The sequence below is a fragment of the Sus scrofa genome, chromosome X (genome assembly GCF_054392235.1).
Source record: "Sus scrofa isolate SSC_HxYL_T2T_F1_AM1 chromosome X, Sscrofa_HxYL_maternal_Yorkshire_Landrace_v2.0, whole genome shotgun sequence".
Lineage (NCBI taxonomy): Eukaryota > Metazoa > Chordata > Mammalia > Artiodactyla > Suidae > Sus > Sus scrofa.
This window is the reverse complement of record NC_139401.1, coordinates 33,272,733-33,300,696: the sequence shown is the minus strand read 5'-3', so window position 1 is coordinate 33,300,696 and position 27,964 is coordinate 33,272,733. Positions and strand designations below refer to the sequence as shown.

General features: G+C 35.7%; 1 protein-coding gene across 3 annotated transcripts in view; it reads left to right on the top strand.

Annotated features, from left to right (window-relative positions):
- The first annotated feature begins 971 nt into the window (after window positions 1–971).
- Window positions 972–27,964, top strand: part of DMD (dystrophin) — a 2,611,869-nt gene continuing 2,584,876 nt past the window's right edge. For all 3 annotated transcript variants that reach the window (XM_021079543.2, XM_085006422.1, XM_085006420.1), the window contains exon 1: window positions 972–1,182. In XM_021079543.2, coding sequence (XP_020935202.1) covers window positions 1,101–1,182 — 82 coding nt within the window. In that variant the 5' untranslated portion in view covers window positions 972–1,100. The remainder of the gene's footprint in view (window positions 1,183–27,964) is intronic.

The following is a 27,964-nucleotide window of genomic DNA, read 5'->3' as shown; positions in this document are numbered from 1 at the left end:
GAGTGGAAACCAGGCCTTAGTGGTTTGTAAAGTTCCCCAGATGATTCCACTGTCTAGCAATGGTAGAGAACCCTGCTTTAGAAGAGGCTAAGAATCTACTCTGGATGAAAATGCAGAGGAAAACAGGAAAAGAAAATCCTTAGCTGTTGCTAGGCCCCTTGCCAAGCTCTTCTTGTAAAGTTAATTTGTCTTTGGTAGGTGATGGGCAGGATTTGGGGTGACTGAGCTTCTGCAGGAAGAAATGCAGGATGAACTATATATGTGTAGGGGTAGGGGGGAGGAGTAAGGTTACTAACCAAATGAAAGTAGCTTCTGAAATTTTTAGAAAATAATGTCATACGAGCTGTTTATAGTCCAATCTAATTCTAGCTTCAGTGGTGGGAGGAAGGGATGGAGGAGGGAGAGTGATTACACACAGAAAGAAGGGTGGGTAGCTTTGGAGAAATCTCCTAAGAAATATGATTATGCTCAGCCTGTATTCCCCACTTCTTGTCAGTGCATTAGAGTCAGGATACAACGATGGTGGGGTACACACGTGTGAGTGACCCAGATAGCTAAAGCCAGTGACCCTTCTCTTCAGTGTAGTCATCTTATAAGTGGCAATGCTAAATCATTCATGACCTCATGTGCTGCTTTTGGCAAGCGATTCCCTAATTGCTCCTGTTTTTGCATCGATTCTGCGCAGCGTGGAAAAGCGAGTCTCCAACTTGCTGGTGTATTTATTGACCATCGGGTCCCTCCTCAGCTTTCACCTTCCAGTCCTCGCCCACTCTATTTTGGGGGCAGGAAGTGGGAATCGCACCTGTTTCCTCTTCTCAAGCATGAGCTGGGCATTTTAACCGCCCCCTCTTTCCACCAAGCCAGGTGTTGGTGTTTGTGTGTTTTCCAGCTCACCATCCCTTCCCGCCGCCCCACTCCACCCCACCCACCCCCACGCATCCCTATTTCCGTGGGTGAGGACCCAGGAAGGTGATAAATCCACCCTCATACACCGGATCTCCAGCGCGCTACCTGCTTTGGAGAGCATCAGGCAGACCGCGCGGACCCACCTGCCTCCAAAGTTTGGGGCGTGGGAGAGCCAGGGCACGTGGCGTGTGGCTATGGCTCAGCCAAGGGGTCCGGAGCAGTCAGGGGAAGATGCCGCTGGAGATGGATTCACCGACGTCATCAGGAGCCGCGCTGGTAGGACCTTGCTGTTTTGCTTTTTAGCGTGGGGGTGTCGAGCGTTGCGGCTCCTCTCTGCAGAGGCTGTGCCCTAGAAGTTAGTACAGGGTTTCGGAAAGTTGTTGTGGCGAGGAGTGAAGGAGCAGCAGGGGACAATCACTACGCCCCCGAGCTTGGGAGGGTGGGTCCGAGGGAGGAGGGGGCGCCGCTCCTCGAAAAAGCCGAAACTCACGTTTTTCTTTTGGGTCAGGTAGATACTGGTGGGCGAATTTCTTTCTCTCTCTCTCTCTCTTTTTTTTTTTTTTCAAGAAAGCCTCGGGATATTGGTTTTATTATAGGATGGTAACGTATTTTAAAAATGTAAAAGAATAAGCAGACTAATTTAAAAGAAATATTGTCGTAGTAATAGCCTTTGAGGAGAGAGGGGTGGGGAGGTGTGGGAAGGCCTGCTGGTCAGGGTGTGGCCAAGTGCTGAGTTAAGAAATCTGAGAAGTTTCACCTCACTTGTAGGAAAATGTCAGAAGGGCAGGGCAGGAAGGTTTGCGTGCCCAGAGCATAACTATAGGAGTTGAAAACCAGTAAAGAAGCAGGAATAAAAAGTCTAAGGTTTTTGCAGGTTACCACAGTGCCCTTTCATTTGTAAAGAATCTTCAAGTATTTGGTAGTCTGGCCTACATGTGCAAACACTTGTAAACTAGGATAGGTCTTTAAAGCTGTAAATGGAAGCAGCTGTTAAGCTTTACCAAAGGATGAAGTTTCAGCTGCTTGAATCCCTTCCTCTCACCCTTGGAAATGCACCAAATTGTGGACAGCAAAATTGTGTTGAATGTTGAAGAAGACAAAGGCATAAAGTTAATGTGCAAGTGTATTTCTGATAAGAAATTAAAGAAAATATCACAGTAGAAAGCAAACAAAAATGAGTAAGAAACAAAAATTGGTTATAAACTCCCCAAAAGGAGTTCAGAGCAGGATTTCTTTTCACAAGGAGTAAACTTGTATATGCAAGTAATGGTGCCCCTAAGTCAAAAAAGAATGGTACCTCTGACAATGCCTGGGAGGAATAGTTGTATCCAATTTTAACATCTCTCTTATCTTCTTTTCCTCATGCCATTACTTAACATGTTTCTCTGATTTTAAAGGGAAATAGGGTAAACTTTCCTAAATGGAATGCCCTTCTCATTCAACACATAGGATGAGAGAATTGGTTTTAAGTAATTACCTTAAAATAGCAATTTGAAAAGATACATTGGATAGTTTCATATATAGCTTTAAAATTGCTATTGTTTATACAGTTTATTAGACAAGTTCCTTGTAGCTATCATCTGAAATATGCAGAAGGGCATTTACTATAAATCTGTAACAGGGTATTATTTTGGGTAAAGTGTGTTAATTTAAGAATTCTACAAAGTATTTTTATATTGTGCTACTTCTACATTTGACAATGCATGAGAAAAGGAGAAAAAGATCTCCAAATTTATTTTTAATACTAGGTTTGTGTGGGTTCCTGTGTTGTGGAAATGGTTAGTTTAAATCCATCTCTAAGGAAAATTTGACCTTTCTATAACTTTGAATTCCACATCAGATATTACTTTTGAGTCACTTTAAAATGGAATTTTGTTGTTGTTGTTGCTGTTTACATTTGTGAAATTAAGCTTTTATTAGAACTGAGACTCCCCATGGGGTGAGTGGTAGGTAAGTCCAACAGGTTACTTTATTTTCACAACCCACCTTTTTCTTTTTGATAAGCCCTTACCTTTAAGGGTTTAGAGCCCATTAAATAAAAAAAAAAATTGCTTTGAATATTTTAGTTTCTGTACCTTCATGAAACCCGTATTTTCTGTATTTTTTTATAGGTTTTGATTTTGTTTTTAATTCTGAAGCACAAGGGGCATCTGCTATTAATAAATGCTTTTTGTAGCCAATTTCTATGCACAGGAAAAAAAATAATGTGGTGGGACTAACAGTAATGCCAAAAAAAAGCAAACCTAAGAACCTGTTATATGGTAATAAATAATTCTCCCCGCTACCACCCCTCCCCCTGACTTTCTCTCACATATTAGTCTTTCCTAGACCTAGTTAAATGACAAGGTAAATTTTACAATGCCTCAAAGGTTATAAAAATAAACTACATAAAATGATTGTTTTCAGTGGCACTATTGAATATTGTTTCTTACACTGTTAAAAAGTATAACTCATAAAAATTGAAGATACAAAGATAATTAAAATAAAAATTTAATAAATAGTCATACTTTATTACATGGATTTTTATACAGGTGTTCTTGATTCATCATTTGAAAAGTCTTAATAGTGTGGTACTTTGAGTATCTCTTAATTTTTCCTCTCACAACTGCTTATGCTTAACTCATCTTCAACAAGGACAATACTTGTACGTAGTTAATCTTTCCATACATGACCTCGATAATCATGGGAGTTCTATGCCTTGGATAAAAACTGTTAGAAAATGAATGGCTAGCCCCAATCAGAACTTTCACTCTGGTATAAAAATCAGCTATCTGGGAGTTCCCGTCATGGCTTAGTGGTTAATGAATCCAACTAGGAAGCATGAGATTGTGGGTTTGATCCCTGGCCTCGCTCAGTGGGTTAAGGATCCGGCTTTGTCGCGAGCTGTGGTGTAGGTCGAAGATGTGGCTCGGATCCTGAGTTGCTGTGGCTGTGGTGTAGGCTGGCAGCTACAGCTCCAATTAGACCCCTAGCCTGGGAACCTCCATATACTGCAGGTGCAGCCCTAGAAAAGACAAAAAAAAAAAAAACAACAAAAACAAAACAACAAAAAAAAGTCAGCTATCTTAAAAGTAAAATCTCAGCAATTAAAAGCATTTCAATACAGTATATTTACAACTGTCAGGTATTTTGTTTGTTGGTTTGTTTGGATACTCAAATACTGGCACTTGATCTCCTATTGATTGGGTATGCTTTCCTGTAGTTAGAAATAGCTCAGTGTAACATAAACAGCTCCATGCTGTTAATCTTTTTAAACCAGATGTAAATTAACTACCTCTGAATAGTTTTATGACTTGTATGTGTGTGTGGTTTGTATTCATTTGGCATCTCCTGGCACATCTTCCGATTTTTTACTGGCACAGAATCATGTATGAATAATTGAGCAAAGTGTACCTATGGATCTGTGTCATGAAAGTTTTTTTTTAACCTCTTTAACACTGAAAAAAATCAGGTATTTTCTTCAGAATAAAATTAGCTGAGCAGGTTTTGCTTTTTAAAAATGTATGTGTGTGTGTGTGACTGGGTCACTTTGCTGTACAGTAGAAATTGACAGAACACTGTAAACCAACTATTATGGAAAAATAAAAATCACTTTAAAAAGAAAAAAATAAAGCATAAGGAAGATTATTCTTAGTTATAGATCTTGGAGTCAGGTGTAACAGGATCTTTCTGGTGATCAGTTTTTCATAAATAGGCTCATATTTTGTTCCAAATTCCAACTATGGGAGATTATTACACCAAATTTTTGATATATTTGGTTATAAAGAGCCTATTGTAAAGGTTAACATATAAAAGTTAGGCCAAATGACTATTTTAAAAAGCACTTAGCTCATTTCTTTAGTATTTTAACTATGTTTATTAAAAACAAGAGTGCAGTATAAGTGGACTCTTTTCACTTTGAGCTAATGGGCTTAAATTATACCCTATTGCCACTAACAATTAGATACTCAGAACAAACTAAGAATCAAATTGGACAAAGATATTAAGGATTTTATAAGGAAAAACAAAAATCAGAAGATGTTTTGAATAACCATTATTTCATAACTGCCAATTATTTCAATTGGAAATATTTTCTTCCTGGCCATTTAGTATCTAAGGAGTCATTTGGTAATGAAGCCTGTATTTATCTAACCCTTGAAAATTACATGTTCATATCATGCTGAATAAGTAGGATAATTCATCATGCCTGTTTGCACGAGAACTACTTTGGTACTTAAAAAAACAAAACAAAAAAACAAAACAAAAAAAAACCTTTAGTGTTAAAATTTTGCTTTGCCTTAATATGTAAGGATTCCTCTCCACAGAGACCTTGTGAAGGAAATTGTAGTGAATACTTTTCACAGATAACAGTTTCTAAAGTATGTTGTACTATAGTGTAAGTTTTATTCTGTTTTAGGTAATTGGTATGACAGCATCGTGATTGCAAAAATAGATAGAGCTAAGGACTAGAAGACTGGAAAACCTTCCCTTTTCATTCTGGATTCTAAGGAGAACCTTGAGATTTATGGGGGCTAAAATATCATTTTATGCAAGTTATTTAACATTATACCAATGGTGTTTTCAAATCTAAGTATTAAATTTTCTCTGATACGACAATGGATTAAATGCAATCCTTTCCTCCAAGGCAGAAAACTGGAAATTTTCATATTGAGTTAATAAGTGCATTTAGTTTGAGACTGAGAACACCTTCTAAGTTTCTGCTTAAAAGTCTTGCATAAAGTTGATAACTTCTTCCAGTTGAATAAATTGAACAAATTTATCTTGACCTTCAGTAATTCTGAGCTCTGTGTCCCTCTGTGTAGAAATTCTGTTTTTTATTATAATGAAAATGAAAGTAACATCAATGAACGCTAATAGTTTTGTGAAAATGTGGTTAGTTATTGGGGAAATATCCAGTGATGTAGTAGAGACAGTTTGCACTGGCTCATTGGTGTCCAATTGCATGATTCCCTTCCTGTCTGCAGGTTGAGTGACAGCATTGTTGCTCTTTTGAAATCTGCATAGTGGGGTTACTCAAGACCATAGAAATAAGCAAATGCTACTAATCAGTACTTCTTATTTTTTTCTCTTGAGGAAACTAGAAATATTAATGATAGAAATTTAAGCTTGAAAAAGATCCATTATGTTGAGGCTGTGTGTCAGTTAGGTAAGCATTCTTCTGCATGCAATACAATACCCAGCTAACTGTGGTTTAACAAATCTTACCTAACAAGATAAGTGGAAGTAGGGTGCTCTGGTATTGGCTTGGCATCTCAGTGATATCAAGGCTAGTAGATCTGATGCTCTTGGCCTTTTCTTTGTGATTACAAGTGGAATGCTGCTATTCAGGTACCACTTGAGTCCAGAAGGACGGACAAGAAAACCACCAGTTACACATCTCTTCCAGACTCAACTCCAGCAGACTGTTGCTTATGTCTCATCCCAAACACTGTGTTCCTTGGCCATGCTTAACTGCAAATTATGCTAAGATTCTGTGAATATTTAGCTTTGATAACATCTAATGAATTTTAGTAAGAGAGTATCAAGGTAAGGGAATAGAGATCATGTTATGATTTTCCATTTCAGGGACTAGCTCAAATTATTTACTACTTCCTCTTTGTTTTTTTTTTTTTTTTTTTTTTTTTTGCTTTTTAGAACCGTACCCACAGCATGTGGGCATGTGGAGGTTCCCAGGCTAGGGGTCTAATCAGAGCTACAACTGCCAGCCTACGCCATAGCCATAGCAATGAAGGATCCAAGCCGTGTCTGTGACCTACACCATGGCAATGCCAGATCCTTGACCCACTGAGCTAGGCCATTGTTCCTAGTCAGATTCATTTCCACTGCATCACGACGGGAACTCCACTTCCTTTTTTTTAAATGATTTTTATTTTTTCTGTTATAGTTGGTTTACAGTGTTGTGTCAGTTTTCTACTGTACAGCAAAGTAACCCAGTCACACATACACATATACATTCTTTATCTCACATTATACTCCATCATGTTCCATCGCAAGTGACTAGATATAATTCCCTGTGCTATACAGCAGGATCTCATTGCTTATCCTTTCCAAATGCAATGGCTTGCATCCATTAACCCCAAGCTCCCAGTCCGTCCCATTCCCCCTCTCCCCCTTGGCAACCACAAGCCTGTTCTCTAAGTCCATGATTTTCTTTTCTGTGGAAAGGTTCATTTGTGCCCTATATTAGATTCCAGATATAAGCGATATCATACGGTATTTGCCTTTCTCGTTCTGACTTACTTCACTCAGTATGAGAGTCTCTAGTTCCATCCATGTTGCTGCAAATGGCATTATTTCGTTCTTTTTTATGGCTGAGTAGTATTCCATTGTGTATATATACCACTTCTTCCTAATCCAATCATCTGTTGATGGACATTTGGGTTGTTCCCATGTCTTGGCTATTGTGAATAGTGCTGCAATGAACATGCAGGTACAAGTGTCTTTTTTAAGGAAAGTTTTGTCCAGAAATATGCCCAAGAGTGGTAGTTCTATGTATAGATATCTAAGGTACCTCCATACTGTTCTCCATAGTGGTTGTACCAGTTTACATTCCCACCATCAGTGCAGGAGGGTTCCCTTTTCTCCACAGCCCCTCCAGCACTTGTTATTTGTGCATTTATGAATGATGGCCATTCCGACTGGTGGGAGGTGGTACCTCGTGGTGGTTTTGATTTGCATTTCTCTAATAATCAGGGAAGTTGAGCATTGTTTCAAGTGCTTGTTGGCCATCTGTATATCTTCCCTTGGAGAAATGTCTATTCAGGTGTTTTGCCCATTTTTCCATTGGGTTGTTGGTTTTTTTTGCTGTTGAGTTGTACAAGTTGCTTGTATATTTTAGAGATTAGGCCCTTGTCCGTTGCATCATTTGAAACTATTTTCTCCCATTCTGTAAGTTGTCCTTTTGTTTTCATTTTGGTTTCCTTTGCTGTGCAAAAGCTTGTCAGTTTCATTAGGTCGCATTGGTTTATTTTTGCTTTTATTACTGTTGCTTTGGGAGACTGACCTGAGAAAACGTTTGTAAGGTTGATGTCAGAGAATGTTTTGCCTATGTTCTCTTCCAGAAATTTGATGGTGTCTTGTCTTAGATTTAAGTCGTTCAGCCATTTTGAGTTTATTTTCATGCATGTTGTGAGGGTGTGTTCTAGTTTCATTGATTTGCATGCAGCTGTCCAGATTTACCAGCAATACTTGCTGAATAGACTGGCTTTTTCCCATTTTATGTTCTTGCCTCCCTTGTCAAAAATTGACCCTAGGTGTCTGGGTTTATTTCTGGGTTCTCTATTCTGTTCCATTGCTCGGTCTGTCTGTTTTGGTACCAGTACCACACTGTCTTGATTACTGTGGCTTTGTAGTATTGCCTAAACTGCTAGAGTTTTTGTCATGGTAGTGCATAGAGGGCTCTTTAAACCCTCAGCTGTTCATAAATATAAGATAGGTTTGGGTTGTGAGCTTTCACTGCTTTATCTCTTAAAACAAATGAAATCCATCATAGGGCAGGAATTTAGATTTAATAGCTGTGAATCTGTCCCTAGTTTAGGGACATTAATTCACCATTTCATTTCTGTTCTCAACTGAAACCTAACCTGTCTGATTGCTGGAAACTGGCATGCTATTTTAAGAATGGGCATAATTTCACCCTGACAGATGAGGGCAAGTGCAGGCAGGCCCAAAGACCAGTATGGTATATACATTGTGATTGTATGGGGCTAGATTTTAGTTGAAAGAAGCTGACTGGAATGGGCACTTATGAACACCTTCAGAACTTACTCTGTCATTATACTAACTGAAAACTGGTCTACTTGAAAAACAATTTTTGCTGTAAAATGCCCCTGTCTGCTGTGTCCCACCTCCACACTACTCTACTCCCATTGCCCTTTCTTGTAACATCATTTGAAGTAGTACTGAAAATGAGCCATCAGTTATGAATTTGTATTATTTAGGGTGGAAGAGTTCTGTTATCCTGTGTCTGTCCAAAGGAATTGTATTTCACTTGTTGAACCATCCAAAAAAAAAAAAAAAGAAATAGAAAAAGAAAATATTTTGTCATATGAGTATATATGTCAAACATCATAATTTTACACAAATATATATGTTCTAACTCAAAGCAAATAGTAACAAGGATTCAGTGAAAGTTATGGGTTTGATAAAATTAAAGGGGAGCTGAATTTTAATCGAGTAAAACAACAACAGGTTTGATCTGGTGGATAAGTCACTGGATGTATTATGGTTATATGTTCTAAGTTCAATAATATTCATAAGGCTCAGGAGAATACTCATAATCAGGAATTAACATTTGTGCATGATTGGAGTAACTCTGCTCCTGGCAGTAATTTTATATACTGAGCAATATAACTACCTTTAGGATCTTTTTTTTTTTTTTTTTTTTTGCATGGGAATGCACAGTTTTTTGGGGATGTGTGGACCTGGAGGCTAGGTCTCCATCTGGAATTCCGATGAGCCCCCAGTTTTGAAAAGCTTTGGCTTTTATTCTTGGGGTTTTTTCAACTTGCTTTTCGTTTTTAATCACAGGAGCCTTCCTAGGTTGTTTGCTTGGTGGTGACTGTTGAAGTTCCTGTTTCTCCTATAATGAAAGTACATGAAAGATCAGTGGAAGTTCTCAGTTAACAAGCTTTCATGATTGGTACTTAAACAGAGCTTGTCTGTGCCCCTCCTCTAGATGCTATGATAGACAATGCAGTATCTATTGTGATAGAAATCAAAGAGCAACTATGAGTTGGAATCAAAGTAGAGATTAACCTGAAAATCAGGAATAGCTGCTTAAACTTATCTGAACATTAAGTTCAGATAATTAGTTATTCATATATAAATAATTAGTTCATTCATAATAATTAGTTATTAATATCTAAATATGAAATGATTTTCATTTGCATTCTTTCTCACATTCTTCTGAGATAACTTTTTTGCCCAAATTGGACTTTAGGGTGGGAGCAGGTGGAAAAAAGTTGTTCTTAGATGTAGATGTCACAAAGTGGCACATAGTTGGGGAAATGAAGCCCAAGAGTGTGTCCTGTTTGAAATGAAGAGTCAGAACTGGAGAAAGGATTCTTTAGAGCATGTACTTCTGATTATTTAGAGCCCCATTGTTCCTTGTTATATTGGAACAATGAATAATACTTCTTCTTATACTTCTTAACTCAAATTTTCTGCTCGAACCTAATAGGCGCTTTTTGTTCCACCAGTTTCAGAGCTTAGAAGCAAAGTATACACTCTATGATGATGTAGAAGATTTGGAGAGGGAATAAAGCTCTATCGTGAAGGAGACTTCATAAAATTCAGGATTCTGATATATGTAGCAAGATTTAATGCAGTCAAATAGAACTAGATTCTTTGTCATTTTATCTGTAGTTACCACTACACCAAAAAAAATAAAAATAAAAAAATAAAAAAGCAGAGAGGGTGTAGCTATTTCTCTTATCTTCCTATTCTTTTTTCTTCCTCTTATCCTTCCTATTTCCTTCTTAAACCTCATCGTCACTCCTTTTAGAACTGAAGTTAATGCTACTATCAGTACTGTACCAGAATTAAATTGTGATATCAGTGGACTCCTTTGGAATGGCTTGATTACTTTGCTACAATTTTTTAGCATTTGGCCCATGGGAAAATATGTTCCAAGTTTCATGATACCAACTTTAAATTCAATTTTCAGATAAATGTTGTACAAATTTTGGACTGCCTGCATGCATGTCATTTTATAACATAACTGCTATATTTAAAATTTTTGGCTCCTAAAATATTAGGTTTGTGAATTGATACAAGTACTGTCTGATGTGGTTAACAGAAACATCCAAGACACACCAATCTTAGTTCTGTAGTGCAGTGGCTCTCAAAATTGAGTGTGTATCAGAAGTCCCTGGAGGGCTTAAGCATAAATCGAGGTTCCTCACCCTCAGTGTTGCTGATTCAGTAGTTGTAAAGTAGAATTTGAGAATCTGCATTTCTCACAAGTTCCCAAGTGTTAACTGATCCTACTGCTCTAACTTTGAGAAACACTGCTGTATTACAAAGTTAGGGAGAAATTAGTGAATCATAATTCAGTAATTGTGATTGTGAACTGGTTGGAAAACATGGAGTGTGCAGTTCTTTGTTCCAGGAAACAAAGAACAACGTAACACTGTTGAGAGCTACTGAAGTTGTAGTTGCTTCTCCTACTGTCAGTCCCAGTAACATTAATATGAATCATCCCTTAATCCTTTCTGGCTTAACATCTATCTGTATGTTTAAAGGAGAAGGCCGGCACAATTGACATGACTGAAGGTATCTATAGATATGAGTACTTGTTAATTTGAACTTAATAATAAATTCTATGTATTCTTTGTCCCTTACTTTCAAAATGATATTTATTAAATCAGATATAACTAATTTTATATGATGTTTGTGCTTGGTTGGTGTCACTGGTTAAACATGTGAAATGGCCCAAGTTGTTTGCCCATACCAAGTGTTTTCCCTTGATGTTCTGCTTTGCCAGGAGTGCAGCATAGCCTCCCTCTACCCTTAAGTCCCCCAAACATACTCTTAACCATTAAAGGTAGGTAGATGTAGAATGTGTTTTTAATTCACCAGCCAAAATTATTTTAATTAATACTTTACTACCTGCCACAATAAGTCATTCTTTAACTTAAATTCTTCCTTAAGTTGTCCTCTACTTTTGAACTTTAACAATATTTCCCGCCTTGTTCTTCATGGAATTTCATGTGCTATTAATATTATTTGATGATCAAATAATTTGGGACACATGGGTTAAATTTAACAAATTTAATGCCTGATGTCTGAGAATTTTTATTATGCTTAAAGTATATGATAAAACTTGAACACTGGAGTTTTCCAAACTTAGCGTATCATGAACTTTTTTTTTTTTTTTTGAGAAGCGTTATGTGGATTTTTGCTTCATGGTACCCAATTATGGAAATAAAAGGTGTAGATAGGTATAAATTAGTATGTATTAACCCATTGATCCACTGGTTTATTCAGCTAAATTGTCTGGTTTGAAACACCCTTCCATTACACACTGCTCATTGTTTCCTCTAAAGGCTCTGAAACCTTGGTCCTTCATGAAAATCTTGAGTGCTAAGAATCATTCTGTTTTTTAAAAAATAAATAGCGTTTATTTTTTGTACTGATTACTGACAATGTTCCATAAAAAATTGACAGAATATAAATAAAAATCACAAAATAATACTCATCTAAGCTATTAATATAGTGATTTGTATGTGCATGTGTGTATATATTTACACATACACACATGCACATACATACAGAGGCACATCGTATGATTAATACTGTATATGTGCATTTTATATAAATGGGTAAGTTATTGGTCTTAATAGATGATAATTAAGTGTGAAATACTGATATGTGGATATAAACATAATGTACATACTATTTTGTAATTCTGTAATGTTTACAATTATTTTGTATATCAATGTAATATGAAACTAACACCACGTCATTACCTTTTCTTTGATAACATACACTGTAATCAGTTGTGAGTGAGATAAAAGAATCATGGAGTTAGAATTTAGAAGGAGCTATGTACCAGTGCCCTCAGAGACTTTGAAACTACCATACAGTATGTTATGGGAAGAGTTGGAGCTGAGATTTCACATCCACCCATGAAAAGATATTTGTTTTGCAAAATATGTTGTATAAATGTGGTTTCTACCCTGACTTGGTTACATAAATAGATGAATCATGTAAATCTTGTTAAACTTTTCTGTTGGGGGTTCCCTCTGTGGCACAAGGAAATCAGCAGCATCTTAGGAATGCTGGGAGGAAGTTTTGATCCCCGGCCAGCACAGTGGGTTAAGATTCCCATGTAGCCACAGCTGCAGCTTAGGTCACAACTACGACTTGGATCTAGTCCTTGGTCTGGGAACTCCATATGCCATGGGGCGACCAAAAAAGGAAAAAAAAAAACCTTCCGTTTTTAAATGACAGGGACTGAATCAATTCCTTATCATCCAGAGGTACACATAAAAGGAAATAATAGATTTAAAAAACTTTGCAGAATGAAACTTAGTGGCTAAGAAGCAATACATTCCAGGCTTGGCACGTAGCTCAAAGAAACATCAAAATAAGGTGAAAAAGTCTAATTTCTGTAATGTAACCAATAAAGGTTTAACAGGAACAAACACTGATAGAAGGTTCAGATGTAGCAGTGTATAAAGAGGGCTGATGGAGAGGAGTGCTCTTTGGATACATGGCACCATAGTTTGTCAAGTGATTTGAAATGGAGAGTATTTTTATCATTACATTAACTTTAATAAGATGGCAGTGTGAATTTGAGAACTGACTTGAAAACGTGAAAAGTAATACAAATAATTGATATTTTACTCTAGAATAATTTTACTAAATCTTTTCTATCAGGACATTTGTGATTTGTTTTAAAATTAAGAATCAGACTTGGCAGTATTTGTCTTGGCCATATATAAGGTAAAATACATTGAATTACTCATTAACATACATTAATCACCTTAAAATCTCTAAATGCGTTTTCTCTCAAATTATGCATGGTGAAATACTGAGGTCATGTAAGTAGTGTAGGTTTGAGAATGGACTGGTTTTGAATCACAAGTGGAAATCTCTTAGGAAGAGAGTTTCTAAAACGATCCCCATGAGACAACATATTATTAATCATAGATCGTCAAATGTGAGAGAAACGCTTACTTTTTCATTTCATAGAAATACATGTTTCACAGTCGAATAGCTATTTTATTCTCTAATATATTAAGTCAATTACAGTTTTGTTCAGAGTAATGGTCATACTACAGATACTTCTTAAAGATTTGGATTAAAATGACAGATATAAAACATTTAATTTACTCATTGAATTAAAACAATGGCAATATCTTTAAAAATATTTATTTGAACAAATCAAATTAAAAAGTAATTAAAAAGCTGCATGTTGGATACTATAATTAGATATAGAAAGATAAGTCAGGTTATGCTAACACATAGAATAAATCATTTATTTTGTGTTTTATTCCTATTCATAAAAATCAGAACTTAAAAAGAACTGCTATTTTTTCAGAAAAAATAATGCAATATCTTGAATTCACTCTCTTGCCATTTCCCCTATTTTTTTCATCCCTTCTGATATTCGGCAATGTTTACATTAAAACTAGTGAGGAAGTTGTGTTCAAGAAGTCCATGGAACTTATTAGAAAAAGGAACAGAAACTGTCATTTTTAATTCAACCAGATTAGTTTTGGAAAATCATAGTTATGAATAGCTATGATTCCCCAGTGTTTATGGAATATATCAATAAATTAACATATGAGCCCTCTGAAATATTCCCATAAATTAGAGTGGGTTATCTATTTAATGAATTTTTCTTCTTGGCCACATGTTAAAGCTGTAGAGTTTTTTTTTTTTTCCTCCCAAGTCTATGTTCTTTATTATTAATTTATTTATTTTTGCTTCTTAGGGCTGCACTTGTAGCATATGGAAGTTCTTAGGCTAGGTGTCGAATCACAGCGACAGCTGCCAGCCTACACCACAGCCACAGCAACATGGGTCTGAGCCCGATCTGCACCACAACGGGAATTCCTATGTTCTTTTTTAGAAGAATAAAGATGTTCACTTGTTTGTTTTCATTTGAACCTGTAGGGTGCACAGTAAGTTGGGGGCTTACATTGTATGCTCACATTCTTGAATGCTTATATCTAAAAGTGAGTGTAGGTATATGAAATAAGCTGATTCAACCCCAGTGATAAAAATGACCTAGGGAACTTAAAAGTCTCCCTCCTTATTCTTACCAACTAGCCACAAAGAAATGCTTCTTCCCTTAGGTCCTTGGGGGAGGAAATAATCCATTAATCTCATCTTTTGTTGTGAATGTTATTTCCACATTGCTGCTTTCCCCCATCTTACTCTTTTTGCATACTTTTTACCCTATTATACCTAACACTCCAATACAACTGGACTGTTCTTTGATTTGTAGTGGGATTTGATTTAATGAGTTTAGAGATTATAAGTAGAAAAGAAGAAAGGCATGACATTAAAGCCAAGATAACAGTGAGATTTCAGTACATACTGCTTTAAAACATCAATAAAGCACCTATTGAACATTCACAGTCTCCCTCTTACCAAACTGAGACAAACCTATTTCCAACACGATGTTGCAGAAGTAACTATAAATTAGGTGTTGTGGGATTTGGTAGGCAAGTGTTCTAATTTGAAGATTTTTTAAAGCCAACATTAGAACTCTGCTGTCCTTAACTCAAATGAGTTTATGTTGTACCTGAAGATGAAACATCATCTTTGGGACCCTGGACTCAGTGGATTTTATACAGAAGGAATTGAAAGAGGTAGAAAAGATAAGTAGTCATGGGAGGCTTCTCGAAAAGAGAATGGGTGATGCTGGCATGGTAAAAGCGTAGCCTATAGCATCATGGAATAGTGAAAGAATATGCAGATCAAGTTCTAAAGTTTTGTTCTTTTTTAAAACAGAAGTTCAGAAAAAGACGGAATATTGCCATGTTGAGGTGGTTTAAAGGCCTTGGTTTTGGAAAGCAAGGCAGGAATCCAAATTAGTATTACTGAAAGTAAGATTGTGTTGTAGGCAGAAAGAAACTCTTGGAAACTTTATTTTAATTTGGTTACTTTAACAATTATTTTTATCTCCTGAATGAGGTTTTTAATATATAACTATTTATACAATACATAAATTCATATTAATACATGTTTTGAGGGGCTGCTTGAAAGTCTTCCACTATGAAGAATACATATTTAAAGATTTTTTTTTCCCCCCACCGGACCATCAAAATTTTTTTCAGGTGGTATGATTTAAAGAAAGGTCATTTATTGAGTCAGATAACTATGAGTAAGTATGAGTGTATTTCATCACTCATTTCTTAAATAGTCTCATTCTGAGAAAAAAATGCTAAATATGAGGGAATTTAGGAAATATCTTCTGTTTTGTGCAGAAGTAACTCAGTGTGGTCGATCTGTGATGTGTTGCCCAGGTTCCCCTTCATAGAGTAGGATTTACTCAACCTGACAAAAGTGCTATTGGTGGACAACCTTCAGCTGTGAGCCCTCGCAGGAATTGCTTGAGCTGCGGACCTTGGGTCAAGCCACTTTCTTGTGCTTGCCTCATTCAGAGACTCATCTAGAAGGGAATATAGAGGCCTTTGAAAGTTCAGACTACTCTGTAGGAGCCATTCTAGCTGTGAAACTTGCTTTAGGGATGGCAGGAGTTGCTGTTGGGCTTGATAGTGTAGTGAATTTCACTCCACTATTGATTCTTTTTCTTCACTCTGTAGGTGTTGAACCCAAGGGTACATCTTAATAAATAGCCTAAATTTTCTACAAGGGTTGGATTCCCAGTGAACCCAACCTACAATAATAGTAAATAAGTTGGCTGAGAATTCTAAAATAAAGTAATTTTAGACTTGAGACAAAACATGAAAAGTAGACTTTACTCAAAATTTGAGTCTTGAATTTTGTACCAGACCAGTCCATTGTATGCTTTGCTATCAGATGCATCACTGTTATGACACAGATAAAATAGTAACCTTGGATGGTATAATGTTGTATATATAATAAATAATACTGATCTGCACACATTTATTGTCCTCATTGACCCAAGATTGACCCTTGCCTTCAAAAAACATTGTTTGTATTTAGTGTTTCCTAGATTGGGAAGTTTCTTGTCACCAAAAAGCCCTGTATATAGGATCCATATCACTTTCTTATGGGCATAGTAAACTACCTCCTTTTCAATTCTTTTCTATCCTACTTTTCAAAGCACTTATTTGTTTCTTAATGCACCACTATCTTTAAAATTTTTTAAATAGTAGAAGATCTGCATTTTAATTAGATAGAATCTACTTTTAAAGTCAGTTGAAGAATTTTCTAGGATGAAACATCTGTAATATCCAAAGGTGTCTGGCCTAGGGCAGAAAAAGTAGGAGTGCACATCTGTATTATTGCCATCATCAGAAAATGAAGTCCTATTAAAAACATGTTCATAATGTGCTCTACTCTCTAGGAAGCAAAAGTTTATATCCTGGAAAACTACTAGCATTTCTTATAGGCAATAAAAATTTCATGACAGCCTAGACCTGCGATATTAAGCATATGCTCAGACATCTTAAAAATGTTATTACTGATTAATCTATAGTTATAAATAACTTTCATTGGCCCTACTTGCCTAAATAAATATGGTAATTTACGGTTTATGTTGTTTCACACAAATATTGCCCCTGCCTTTTGTCTAAAAGTGAAGTTATTCTTACATGCCATGTAGTTTTACAAAAATATTTAGATAGGATGAAGGAAGTTCCCAGAAGTAGAAATATCACTGCACAAAATGGCCTCATCTGTAAATGTTAATCCTAATTGATACTATATAATACGTAAACAGGAGCATATTTCCTAAATAATATTAAATAAATTGACATTAAAAGTTAAAGTAATCCAATTCTTTACCAAATGAAATACTTTTTCATTATTTATACATAAATTGTCAAACTTAAAATGACAGAATAATTCTGCCACAAAATGAATTTGATATAAAAAACTAAACTAGAACAGTAATAAAGAAAATACAAAGAATTACTGAGTTTTGCTTCATTAAAAATACTTATATTTTATTGCACATTACTTTTTAGCATTTGCTAACCATGCAAAGTACACAAGGTTGTAGATTCAGAAAGGTTTTCTGAGTTCTTCTAATAATGATAAATCAGAAAACATGTAAATATAATCAATAATGCATTTTTATTGTGCATGCAATAAAATATAATGCAATCGTAAGAGTAATTGATGTATTTTCTAAATTCATTGACAAAATTGGTGATTAATCAACATGTGCAATATTTGTGTGTGTAAAGAGTAACATCAAATGTGGAAATGGGAGAGATTGTCTGGAAGTAATTGTGGACAATCCATGGGTAGTGAGGTTTTAAGGGCTGTTACTATTTCCTTGTCAGTTCCATGTGTAGTTTCATTGTTCAAAGAAATGGATATTATTTCTCTATTGTTCAGAAACTTCAAAATTTTATGCCTCAAATGTAACCTTTGTTCTGAAGGCATGTACTTCATAATAGAGGTAAGGCCATGTTAAAAGCTGAACCCCGCGAGTTGAATTTTACCTTTAGGGATGGCCTTTAATGAGGTAAAGAAGATAACTACACATTCTCCAACAAGTCATAAAGATTTCTCAGTAGTGTTTGTACGTGGAAATTTTTTGCCAATATTTCTCCAGAAATTTTATTTTTTTTAAGTTTCAATTCATGAGAAATATCAATCAGGAGACTTAGAATACAGGAAATAACTTTTATTATATATAGTTCACCTAAGGTAATTGAAGCTTAAAAATGAATATTAAAAATGTTACACATTTAAAATGTAATCAAATGGAAATCAAGCAAAAACACTAAATACAGATTCTTAGGGTCCAAAGGTATGGTTGACATTTCCAGGTACCAGGTTCACAGTATGCATAGAAACAGAGTCGAGATCTAAAGAGTCAATTTTCCCATCAGCTATTGCTGTGCTATAAGGGGTGCACGTGTGTGTGTGTCTGTTTGCTGCTAACAACAAGACATTCTGGCAAATTATAATATATTGTTTATGTTCATAACATACTCGAAGGAATCCTATGAATTATTTTCCAAAAAATAATGATTTTGGTAACAAATAAGTTCTCAAATTGGCAGTTTCGAAACACGATTCTCTGTGGTGATGTTGATGTTAACCTTGCTAGGAAGTCTTGGTATTGGCGACTAAAATAGTATCCAGTAAATAACCTGGTGGCCTAGCAGTTAAGGATTTGGATTTGTCACTGCTGTGGTATGCGTTTGATCCCTAGCTTGGGAACTTCCACAAGCCATGAGTATGGCCAAAAAGTAAAAACAGTACCCAGCACTGCTGATGAGCATTTTCTACTAGTTTAGTATTTGTTGTTGACTATGTTTCTTTGTAAAGTTAATACTCTTATTTATTAATTGTGTTTTAAATATTCCTACTGAGTAAAGAAAGTGTAGAGCATTGGAAGTGTATGTTAGGACTAATTTAGGATTTTAGGAGTTTATGAACAGAGAACTATGATTTCTTGTTCTCAGATCCCAAAGGTTAATATCTCTTGGGAATGTGGAAACTCTCAGCTAGCAGCAATCCACAGAAATGGTGTGGTGGATAGAGAAGGCAGGTTGGTAATTGCCAGTTCCTGTGACATCTTTTCACACATGTACCACTTAGCCTATGACTCCTGCTTTCAGTTAATAGTTTCAGTCTTCAGTATCTAATATTGTTACAGTAAATATTAAATAGTTGATTTTCCAAGACTGAACTTGATGCATGGGTTCTGTTATTTACTTTGCTCAGATTCTTAGAATTTTGGAGTTTACTGAATTAGGGTAGAGAAGTGATTGTCAATAAAGTGTTTGGATTCACTAACTTATCTCCTTTACACTGGTATCTGCTGTTGGGTTTTATCAAAATATCATGGGAGATTAAAACCAGTATTACAGGTTTAGATTGAGTGCTGGAGAGAGCAGACAATGAGGTGTAATTTTTAGGAGTGAAAAAAGGTTTCCACAGTTCAGAAATTTTTTTTCAATAAGCTGGCAAAAGGCTAATCTTTGGAATATGTGACTCGATAGCAGTAAAATGGGGAAATTTCTCACTTAGAATATAGAGTTAACCATTAAAATAGTTGAAAAATAAAGTTTGCATGTCGACCATCTTAGATTTCCTTGTAAGATTCAGAAACTTTGTGTATCAGAAATATTTTTGACAGTTTATAAAGGAAGTCAAAACAGCACCTGGGAAGCTGCAAAATGCTCTTAGTTCTGTTCTATATCAGTCCTATGTTGTTAAAGGAACGGCAATGTAGTTAATCACAGGGTAAAATTTAGGGTTTATTATGTGGGCAAAAATGTCCCATCTCTACTCCCTAAGATACCTTGTGGTCTTTCTGTTATACAAGATTGAAACCCATGCTAGTAAGAAAGGAGTACATGTTTGGGGGATCCACACAATGTGATGATTTAACTTGGATCCATTTTCCCTAGTTCATTGAATTTCATCCTTCCACAGGAAATAAAAAGTTGCAGTTTTACCCCTTTTATTTGGGATCGAATCTCTTTTGCTGCTAGTATATCTCCAGTTAGTGTTCTCGATATAATTATAGTGATCACAGTTACCATGTCTAGCTATTAACAAAAATGAAGTTATTTTAGCTGGCTAACTTTGAACATGAACCTACCTCTCATAGAAAACAAATTGTATTAAATAGCTCATGATCATAGCAGCCTTATCTGTAATTAGCTAAAACATAGCTGTGACACAGTTGGCCATGTTGCTTATGAATGCATAAGCAAAATTTGTTGAATGCATATAGTGGAATATTACTCAGTTTTAAAAGGAAAGGAAATTGTGGCATGTTACAATATGTATGAACCTGGAGCACATTGTGCAAAGTGAAATAAGCAAGTAAAAAAAGATGTATATGGTATTGTTCCAATTATAAGATGTACTTAGAGGAGTCAAAATCATAGAGACAAGATGTTAGACTGGTGATTTCCAGGGACTAGGGGAAGGAGGGAATGGAGAGTTATTTAATAGCTTTAGAGTTTATTTTGCAATATGTAAAAGTTATGGACAAGGATTTTGGTGATGGCTGTAAAATATGAATGTACTTAATACCACTGAATTTTACACTTAAAAAGGTCAGTAAATTTAAGGTGTATTTTACCACAATAAAAACCATAACAATTAAGAATATATCACAATAAAACATTTTTCACCTGTACAAAAAATTGCCTTTTAAATATAAAAATGATTGACCTGAAGATGCTTTTGCAAGTAGCTATTTTCTATTGCTATGAGTACCAAAAACTGCAAAAACTTGTAATTAATCTGTTGATGAAGCGATTTGAATATTTTTTGTAGTACCATAAAGATCCAATTTAATGCTTTTAGAATAAAAAATACATATTCTTTATGTCAGACCAAGTGTATGCTTCTCATTTTTGTGATAATGTGAATGTTTGGAAATCACACTAGTACTTGTCTCCTCTAAATTTGAGTCCTTTTGTTGGGTAGCTTCATTTGATTTGTTAAACTTGGATTTATCCTCTAAGGCAGCACAGCAGCTTTTGCAGGTACCAAAATGGTCTTTGTATTTAAATGTGCCGCCTGGAACACACTCCCATCTGTTTTCTGTAGTTTACACAAAGCATTAGTTCATTTCCAGGGGTTCAAAAATTCTAATTCTAAAGGTTAAATTCACACTCAGAGAAGCCCAGTGGGATTAGAATTCCTATTTTAGAAAATGCGTGTCCTTTTGCACTGTGAACATGACTTGCTATCTCTGCATTATCTGGCTGCAGAACCATTACACTGGCACTTCTTTTCTGTATAAACTTGTTCTCGTCTTAGTCCTGATGTTATAGCAGAAAAAGATGAGAGAGTCCCAGGACTGAGAAAGAAGACATCTGGAGCTTATGATAAGGAAACTACTTGAACCTAGGAGTTGTGTGTGTGTGTGTGTGTGTGTGTGTGTGTGTGTGTGTGTTTTCCAGGTCCCATTACACTTTCTAGACTGGCTGAAATCCTGAAATCTAAAAATGACTTGTTATTTGGGAAATTGTCAGTGAGCCTGCTTTATAGCTATAGATAGGTTAATTACACTTTCCAAATGTTATGGGATAAATTCAGTTTTAAATGTTCATTCCGACTGGCAGACCATGCATCTGGATGTGGGGTTTGGAAAATAGCCTTTCTATAGCTGAACAGTTCTATTTAAACTTTTTTGATAAAGTCATATTTTTTATTGATCTGAAAAATTGCCACTGGTGTTGATGGATAACTAAATATTAGTGTTTCATTTAAATTGTTGTGTACTTCTTACTTTACATTAAAAAGATAACTTGAGGAGTTCCTGTTGTGGCGCAGTGATAAACAAATCTGACTAGGAACCATGAGGTTGCGGGTTTGATCCCTGTCCTTGCTCAGTGGGTTAACGATCCGGTGTTGCCATGAGGTGTGGTATAGGTCACAGACGAGGCTTGGATGCCGCATTGCTATGGCTCTGGTGTAGGCCTGCGGCTACAGCTCCAATTGGACCCCTAGCCTGGGAACCTCCATATGCCGCGGGAGCGGCCCAAGAAATGGCAAAAAAGACCAATAAATAAATAAATAAATAAATAAAGATAACTTGAGAGGAGAAGCTTTCTATTACTAAGGAAACTATGTCACACTTATGAAGAAATTTCTTTAGATTCCTTGGTCAAAGAGTAGTGGCTTAATGAGTGCTCAATAAATGCTGTTTACTGCAGATAAATGTTTTAATGCCACTCCAGCTAAGTCTAAGTAATTTTAGGTCTACGTAGTAAAGCTCCATGAACAAACTGTGACTCATTGCTTCTCACACTGATGATGAATCAGTGGTCATGTATGCCAGATATGTATTAGAAAAAAAAAATCAAATAGTTTGGAACCTTTTAAGGAGAAAGGTAAATGGAATTTTCTTATATTGATAAAAGCAAAATTAAGTGTATGAATTCATAATAGTTGAGAAATGAGAATTTTATACTCAGTTAATCAGAGAAAATGTGTACATATCTATATTTCAAAAGTAGGCAAGAAGAAATGCAAAACAGTAAAAATAGGCCAGATTTGCTCAGTAAGGAAAACAGTTGGTATGATTTATATGTGTTTGGTATCATTTTTGTCACTGAGTACAAAGTGAAGGAAAAGTACTGAGGTAAAAATACTGCCTTGGACATAGGCCATTAAGTGTTATTTTGTTTTAGGGAGGATTAACTACAAAATTCTGAATTACATTGCAGTGGTTCTGTGAAATCATCATGTTGGAAATGTGATATTTATCTTCAAGTAATATTTTAGCAAGTCCACTTTTTAAAAAAGTTGATGCTTGTTCTTTGATTTCCTAAGGTAGCATGGAAGTTAGATAGTGGCCATAACTTTAAAAGGAGAAGAAAGGGATTGGATTTATGATTCTCTTTCTGTGGTTGAAACTTTTATTCCTAGTATCCTGAAATGTCATGATTTTCTGCCTTGGAGTGGCACTCTTCGTATTCATTGTGCTTGACCCTTTGGGTCCTTTTCATTCTACAAACTCTTGGTAAACTCAAGGCAATTTTAATATTAGTTATTTTATTATTTTTATTAGGGCATAGTTAATTTACACTGTTGAGTCATTTTCTGCTGTACAGCATAGTGACCCAGTCATAAATGTATATACATTATTTTTCTCATATCATCCACCATTATGGTCTATCACAAGAAACTGGATATAGTTCCCTGTGCTATATAGTAGGACCTCATTGCTTATCCATTTTAAATATGATAGTTTGCTTATCCATTTTAAATATGATAGTTTGCTTATCCATTTTAAATATAATAGTTTGCATCTACCAACCCAAAACTACCAGGCCATCCCATTTCTTCCCTCCACCCCCTTGGCAACCACAGGTCTGTTTTCTATGTCTGTGAGGCTGTTCCTATTTTTTAGATAGGTTCATTTGTGCCATATGTTAGATTCTACTTGTAAGTGATATCATATCGTATTTGTTTTTCTCTTTCTGACTTGCTTCACTTAGTATGAGACTCTCTAGTTGTATCCATGTTCCTGCAAATGGCATTAATTCTTAATATATTCCCTGCCCTGGGTTTTCTCACTTCATTCTGAAATTCTATTATGGGATATTTATGTATGCATATACTTTGTAGTTTTTCCTCTGCTCTTTTCCATCTCTTTTTGTGTTATGTATTGAGTGGCATCCTCATATTAACCACAAAACATTTCTATTGATTTTCGTATTTTTGCTATCATGTATATAATATCCAAGTATTTTAGCTTCCTCACCATTGATTTTCATAGTCTCATGTTTTGCAATGTCTTTTCTCTACTTAAAAATAATTTTAAAGCATTCTTCAATTTTTACTTGTCTTTTTTACAAGTTTTTACCATTTTTTTTGTATTGGATCATATTTTTTTTCAAATTGGGGCTCTCCTTGAATACCTGATTTTCCTAAGCCACTTGAGGCTTAAGGCACAGAGACTAAAATTTTAATTCACATCTTTTCAATAGGTCAGTTTTACTGTAGAGTGCTAGAGTGTAGTCCCAGCTATTTCCGCAGGAGGTCCCCGGATGTCTGTATATTGAAGTATTTTCTGTTGGTACATGTGTTTACCCAGAGGGAAATCTTGTTTCATTCTTGAGCGGTAGGAGTGGTAGATGTAGGTCTGGTTACCAGAGTTCTTGTCATCAAGTGGGAAAGAAGACTGGTAGTTTCAACATTTGGTATCTTTTTTTGTGTTTTTTAAGTAACTAGTCAAATTGTCTTTATGCACAGAATGTGTGTAAAATCCTACAAAACCTACAGAATAGCTGCTTATTAGTGAGTTTAGCAAGTTTACAGCCTTCCAGGTAAGTAAAAAACTCTATCGTATTTCTACATACTATCAAAGAACAATCATAAATTGAAATTAACACCAATACCAAGTTATAATAGCATCAAAAATTAGATACTTAGAAATAAACACAATTGATGGTGATATTGGGTTCAACTATATCCTTACTGATTTTTTCATTGTAATTTATTTTATTTTTTGCCTGCTGGATCTGTCCATTTCTGAGAGAAGTGTTAAAAAGTCTCCACCTGCAACTATGGATTAATTTGTTTTTCTTTGCAGTTCTTTAAGCATTGCCTCATGTATTTTGATGCTTTGTTAAAATACATATACATGCAAGATCATTATGTCTTTTTGGAGAATTGACCTCTTTGTCATGCAATGTCCCTCTTTTCCCTGATAGGTTTGCTTACTTTGAATTCTTCTCTGTATGAAATTAATACAGCCATTCCTGCTTTCTTTTGATTAGTATGAACATGGTTTCTCTTTCTCAATTTGTTTCAGAATGGATCTTTTTCCCTCCACCTGCCAGAAGCTCAAGAGAATTTTTCTATCATACTTACTATGAGAACTTGGTAGAGCTCCTTGAAGTAAATCTCATAATGTTGTGTGGGAGCTCCCTGTGATTGGTCCTCCTGGAGATTTTCTCTCAGACATTCTACCATACATCAACCATCCATCAGTTGCAGTTGGATTTCTTATCCAAGCACTGGTTCCCACAGATGGTTGCTTCAGTAAGACCTTACTACCTGTGTTGACCTATCTCCAATTCTGGGGGTACCCGTTTACTCTGTGACCTCACTTCTCTTATAGACCAAGGAATATTGTTGATTTTTATTTGTTTAGCTTTTCACTTGTTTAGATGGTATGGTAACTTCTTACAAGTTAGATGGGAAACCAGAAGTTTAAGTACTGCTACTCTTGCTCATTTTATTTATTTAATTGAGGTAGCATTGTTTTGTGACATATTTCATGTATACAACATTAGCATTTGACTTCTATATATGTTTGTTCAGTATACCTTTATTCATTTAATCACTTCTATCATTCTTTCATTTTCAATTAAACCGCCACCCTTCCCCTCAATTTTTTGCTTCCTCTAGATCCTCCCTGGGTCAACATTTCCAAAGAATTAACTCCCTGTCTTCTATTGTTGTGGAAAAAAATTGGGAAAGGAATCTTAGAGCTAATCATTATACACACTTCTGTACCAGTCACCTTTTCAATTTCATTCACTCAGGTTTACGGTTTCAGAGGTACCAGTTTCCTCAAATTCCTGAAGATCATTGGCACATTTAATTTGACTCTTGCTGGTTTGTCTTTTCTTCTACTGCCTCCTTATCAAAGAGAGAATTAATTATTTTCTATTCTCCCTTGGTAATTTTATTAAGTTGCATTTGACTTCCAAGTTTTTATTATTTTATTACATTTTCTCTTGTTATGTTTTCTTTGCCTTCATGTTTCCTTTATTAGTGAACTAATTGAATTTGAATGAAGCTGATAAACACATACAGTCAATGAGACCTGTTTAAATCAAAGTCGAGTTTATAGTATTTTTTAAATTTTAGTCACATTTAATACCTAAATGCACCTTTTCTTATTTTGTGTTTCATTTGGAAGTCTAAGTAGATGATGAGGAAATATACCTTTTTGCCTGATAGCATCCCATTTGGATGAATGTCTAAATGTTCCTTTTTTAAAAATACACAATTTATTACATTTATAGATGTAAAACGATCATCACCATCCAGTTTTATAGTATTTCCATCCCATGCCCCCAGTGGATCCCCCACCCCCAAAACTGTCTCCTTTGGAAACCATAAGTTTTTCAAAGTCTGTGAGTCAGCATCTGTTCTGCAAAGAAGTTCATTGTATCCTTTTCTCAGATTCCACATTTCAGTGATAGCATTTGATGTTGGTGTCTCATTGTATGGCTGACTTCACTTAGCATGATAATTTCTAGGTCCATCCAGGTTGCTAAAAATGGTTAGCATTTCATTCCTTTTAATGGCTGAATAATATTCCATTGTGTATAGGTACCACTTCTTCTTTAGCCATGCATCTGTTGATGGACATTTAGGTTGTTTCCATGTCTTGGCTATTGCAAATAGTGCAGCAATGAACATTGGAGTACATGTATCTTTTCGAGTCATGGTTTTCTCTGGATAGATGCCCAGGAGTGGGATTGCTGGATCAAACGGTAGTTCTATGTTTAGTTTTCTGAGGGATCTCCATACAGCTTTCCACAGTGGTTGCACCAATTTACAATCCCACCAACAGTGTAACAGGGTTCCTTTTTCTCAACCCCCTCTCCAGCACTTATTGTTTGTAGACTTTTTGATGATGGCCATTCTGGCTGGTGTAAGGTGGTACCTCCTCATGGTTTTGATTTGCATTTCTCTAATAATGAGTGATGTTGAACATTTTTCATGTGTTTTTTGGCCATCTGTATGTCTTCCTTGGAGAATTGTCTGTTTAGACCTTCTGCCCATTTTCTGATGGGGTTGTTTGTTTTTTTGGTATGGAACTACAGAAGGTGTTTATAAATTTTGGAGATTAATCCCTTGTCAGTCAATTCATTTGCAAACATTTTTCTCCCATTCTGTGGGATGTCTTTTTGTTTTGTTTAGGGTTTCCTTTGCTGTGCAGAAACTTTTAAGTTTAATTAAGTCCCATTTGTTTAGTTTTGTTTTTAGTGTCCTTACTCTAAGAGGTGGATCTGAGAAGATGTTGCTGTCGTTTATCACAGAGTGTATTTGGCCTAAGTTATCCTCTAAGAGTTTTATAGTATCTGGTCTTATATCTAGGTCTTTAATCCCATTTGAGTTTATTTTTGGGTATGGTGTTAGGAAGTGTTCTAAGTTCATTCGTTTCCATGAAGTTGTCCAGTTTTCCCAGCACCACTTATTGAACAGGCTGTCTTTTCTCCATTGTATATTCTTGCCTCCTTTGTCATACATGAGTTGGCTGTAGGTGCGTGGGTTGAATTCTGGACTTTCTCTCCTGTTCCAGCGATCTCTATGTCTGTCTTTGTGCCAGTACCATACAGTTTTGATGATTGTTGATTTGTAGTACGGTCTGAAGTCCGGGAGCCTGATTCCTCCAGCTCCATTTTTCCTTTTCAGGAGGTCTTTGGCTATTCTGGGTCTTTTGTGCTTCCAAACAAACTTGAAAATATTTTGTTCAAGTTCTGTGGAAAAGTGTCCTTGGTATTTTGATAGGGCATTTAATCTGTAGATTGCCTTGGGTAGAATAGTCATTTTGATAATATTGACTCTTCCAATCCAAGAGCATGGTATGTCTTTCCATCTGTGTCATTTTTGATTTCTGTCATTGGTGGCTTATAGTTTTCAGAGTACAGGTTTTATCTCCTTAGGTAGGCATACTCCTAGGTATTTTATTCTTTTGGATGTGATGGTAAACGGGATTGCTTCCCTAATTTCTCTTTCTACTCATTCATTGTTAGTGTATAGAAATGCCATTGATTTCTGTGTAATAATTTTGTATCCTGTGACTTTGCCAAATTCATGGATGAGCTCTAACAGTTTTCTGGTTAGTATTCTCTAGGTATAGTATCATGTCATCTGCAAATAGTGATAGTTTTACTTCTTCCTTTCCAATTTGAATTCCTTTTACTTCTCTGGTTTC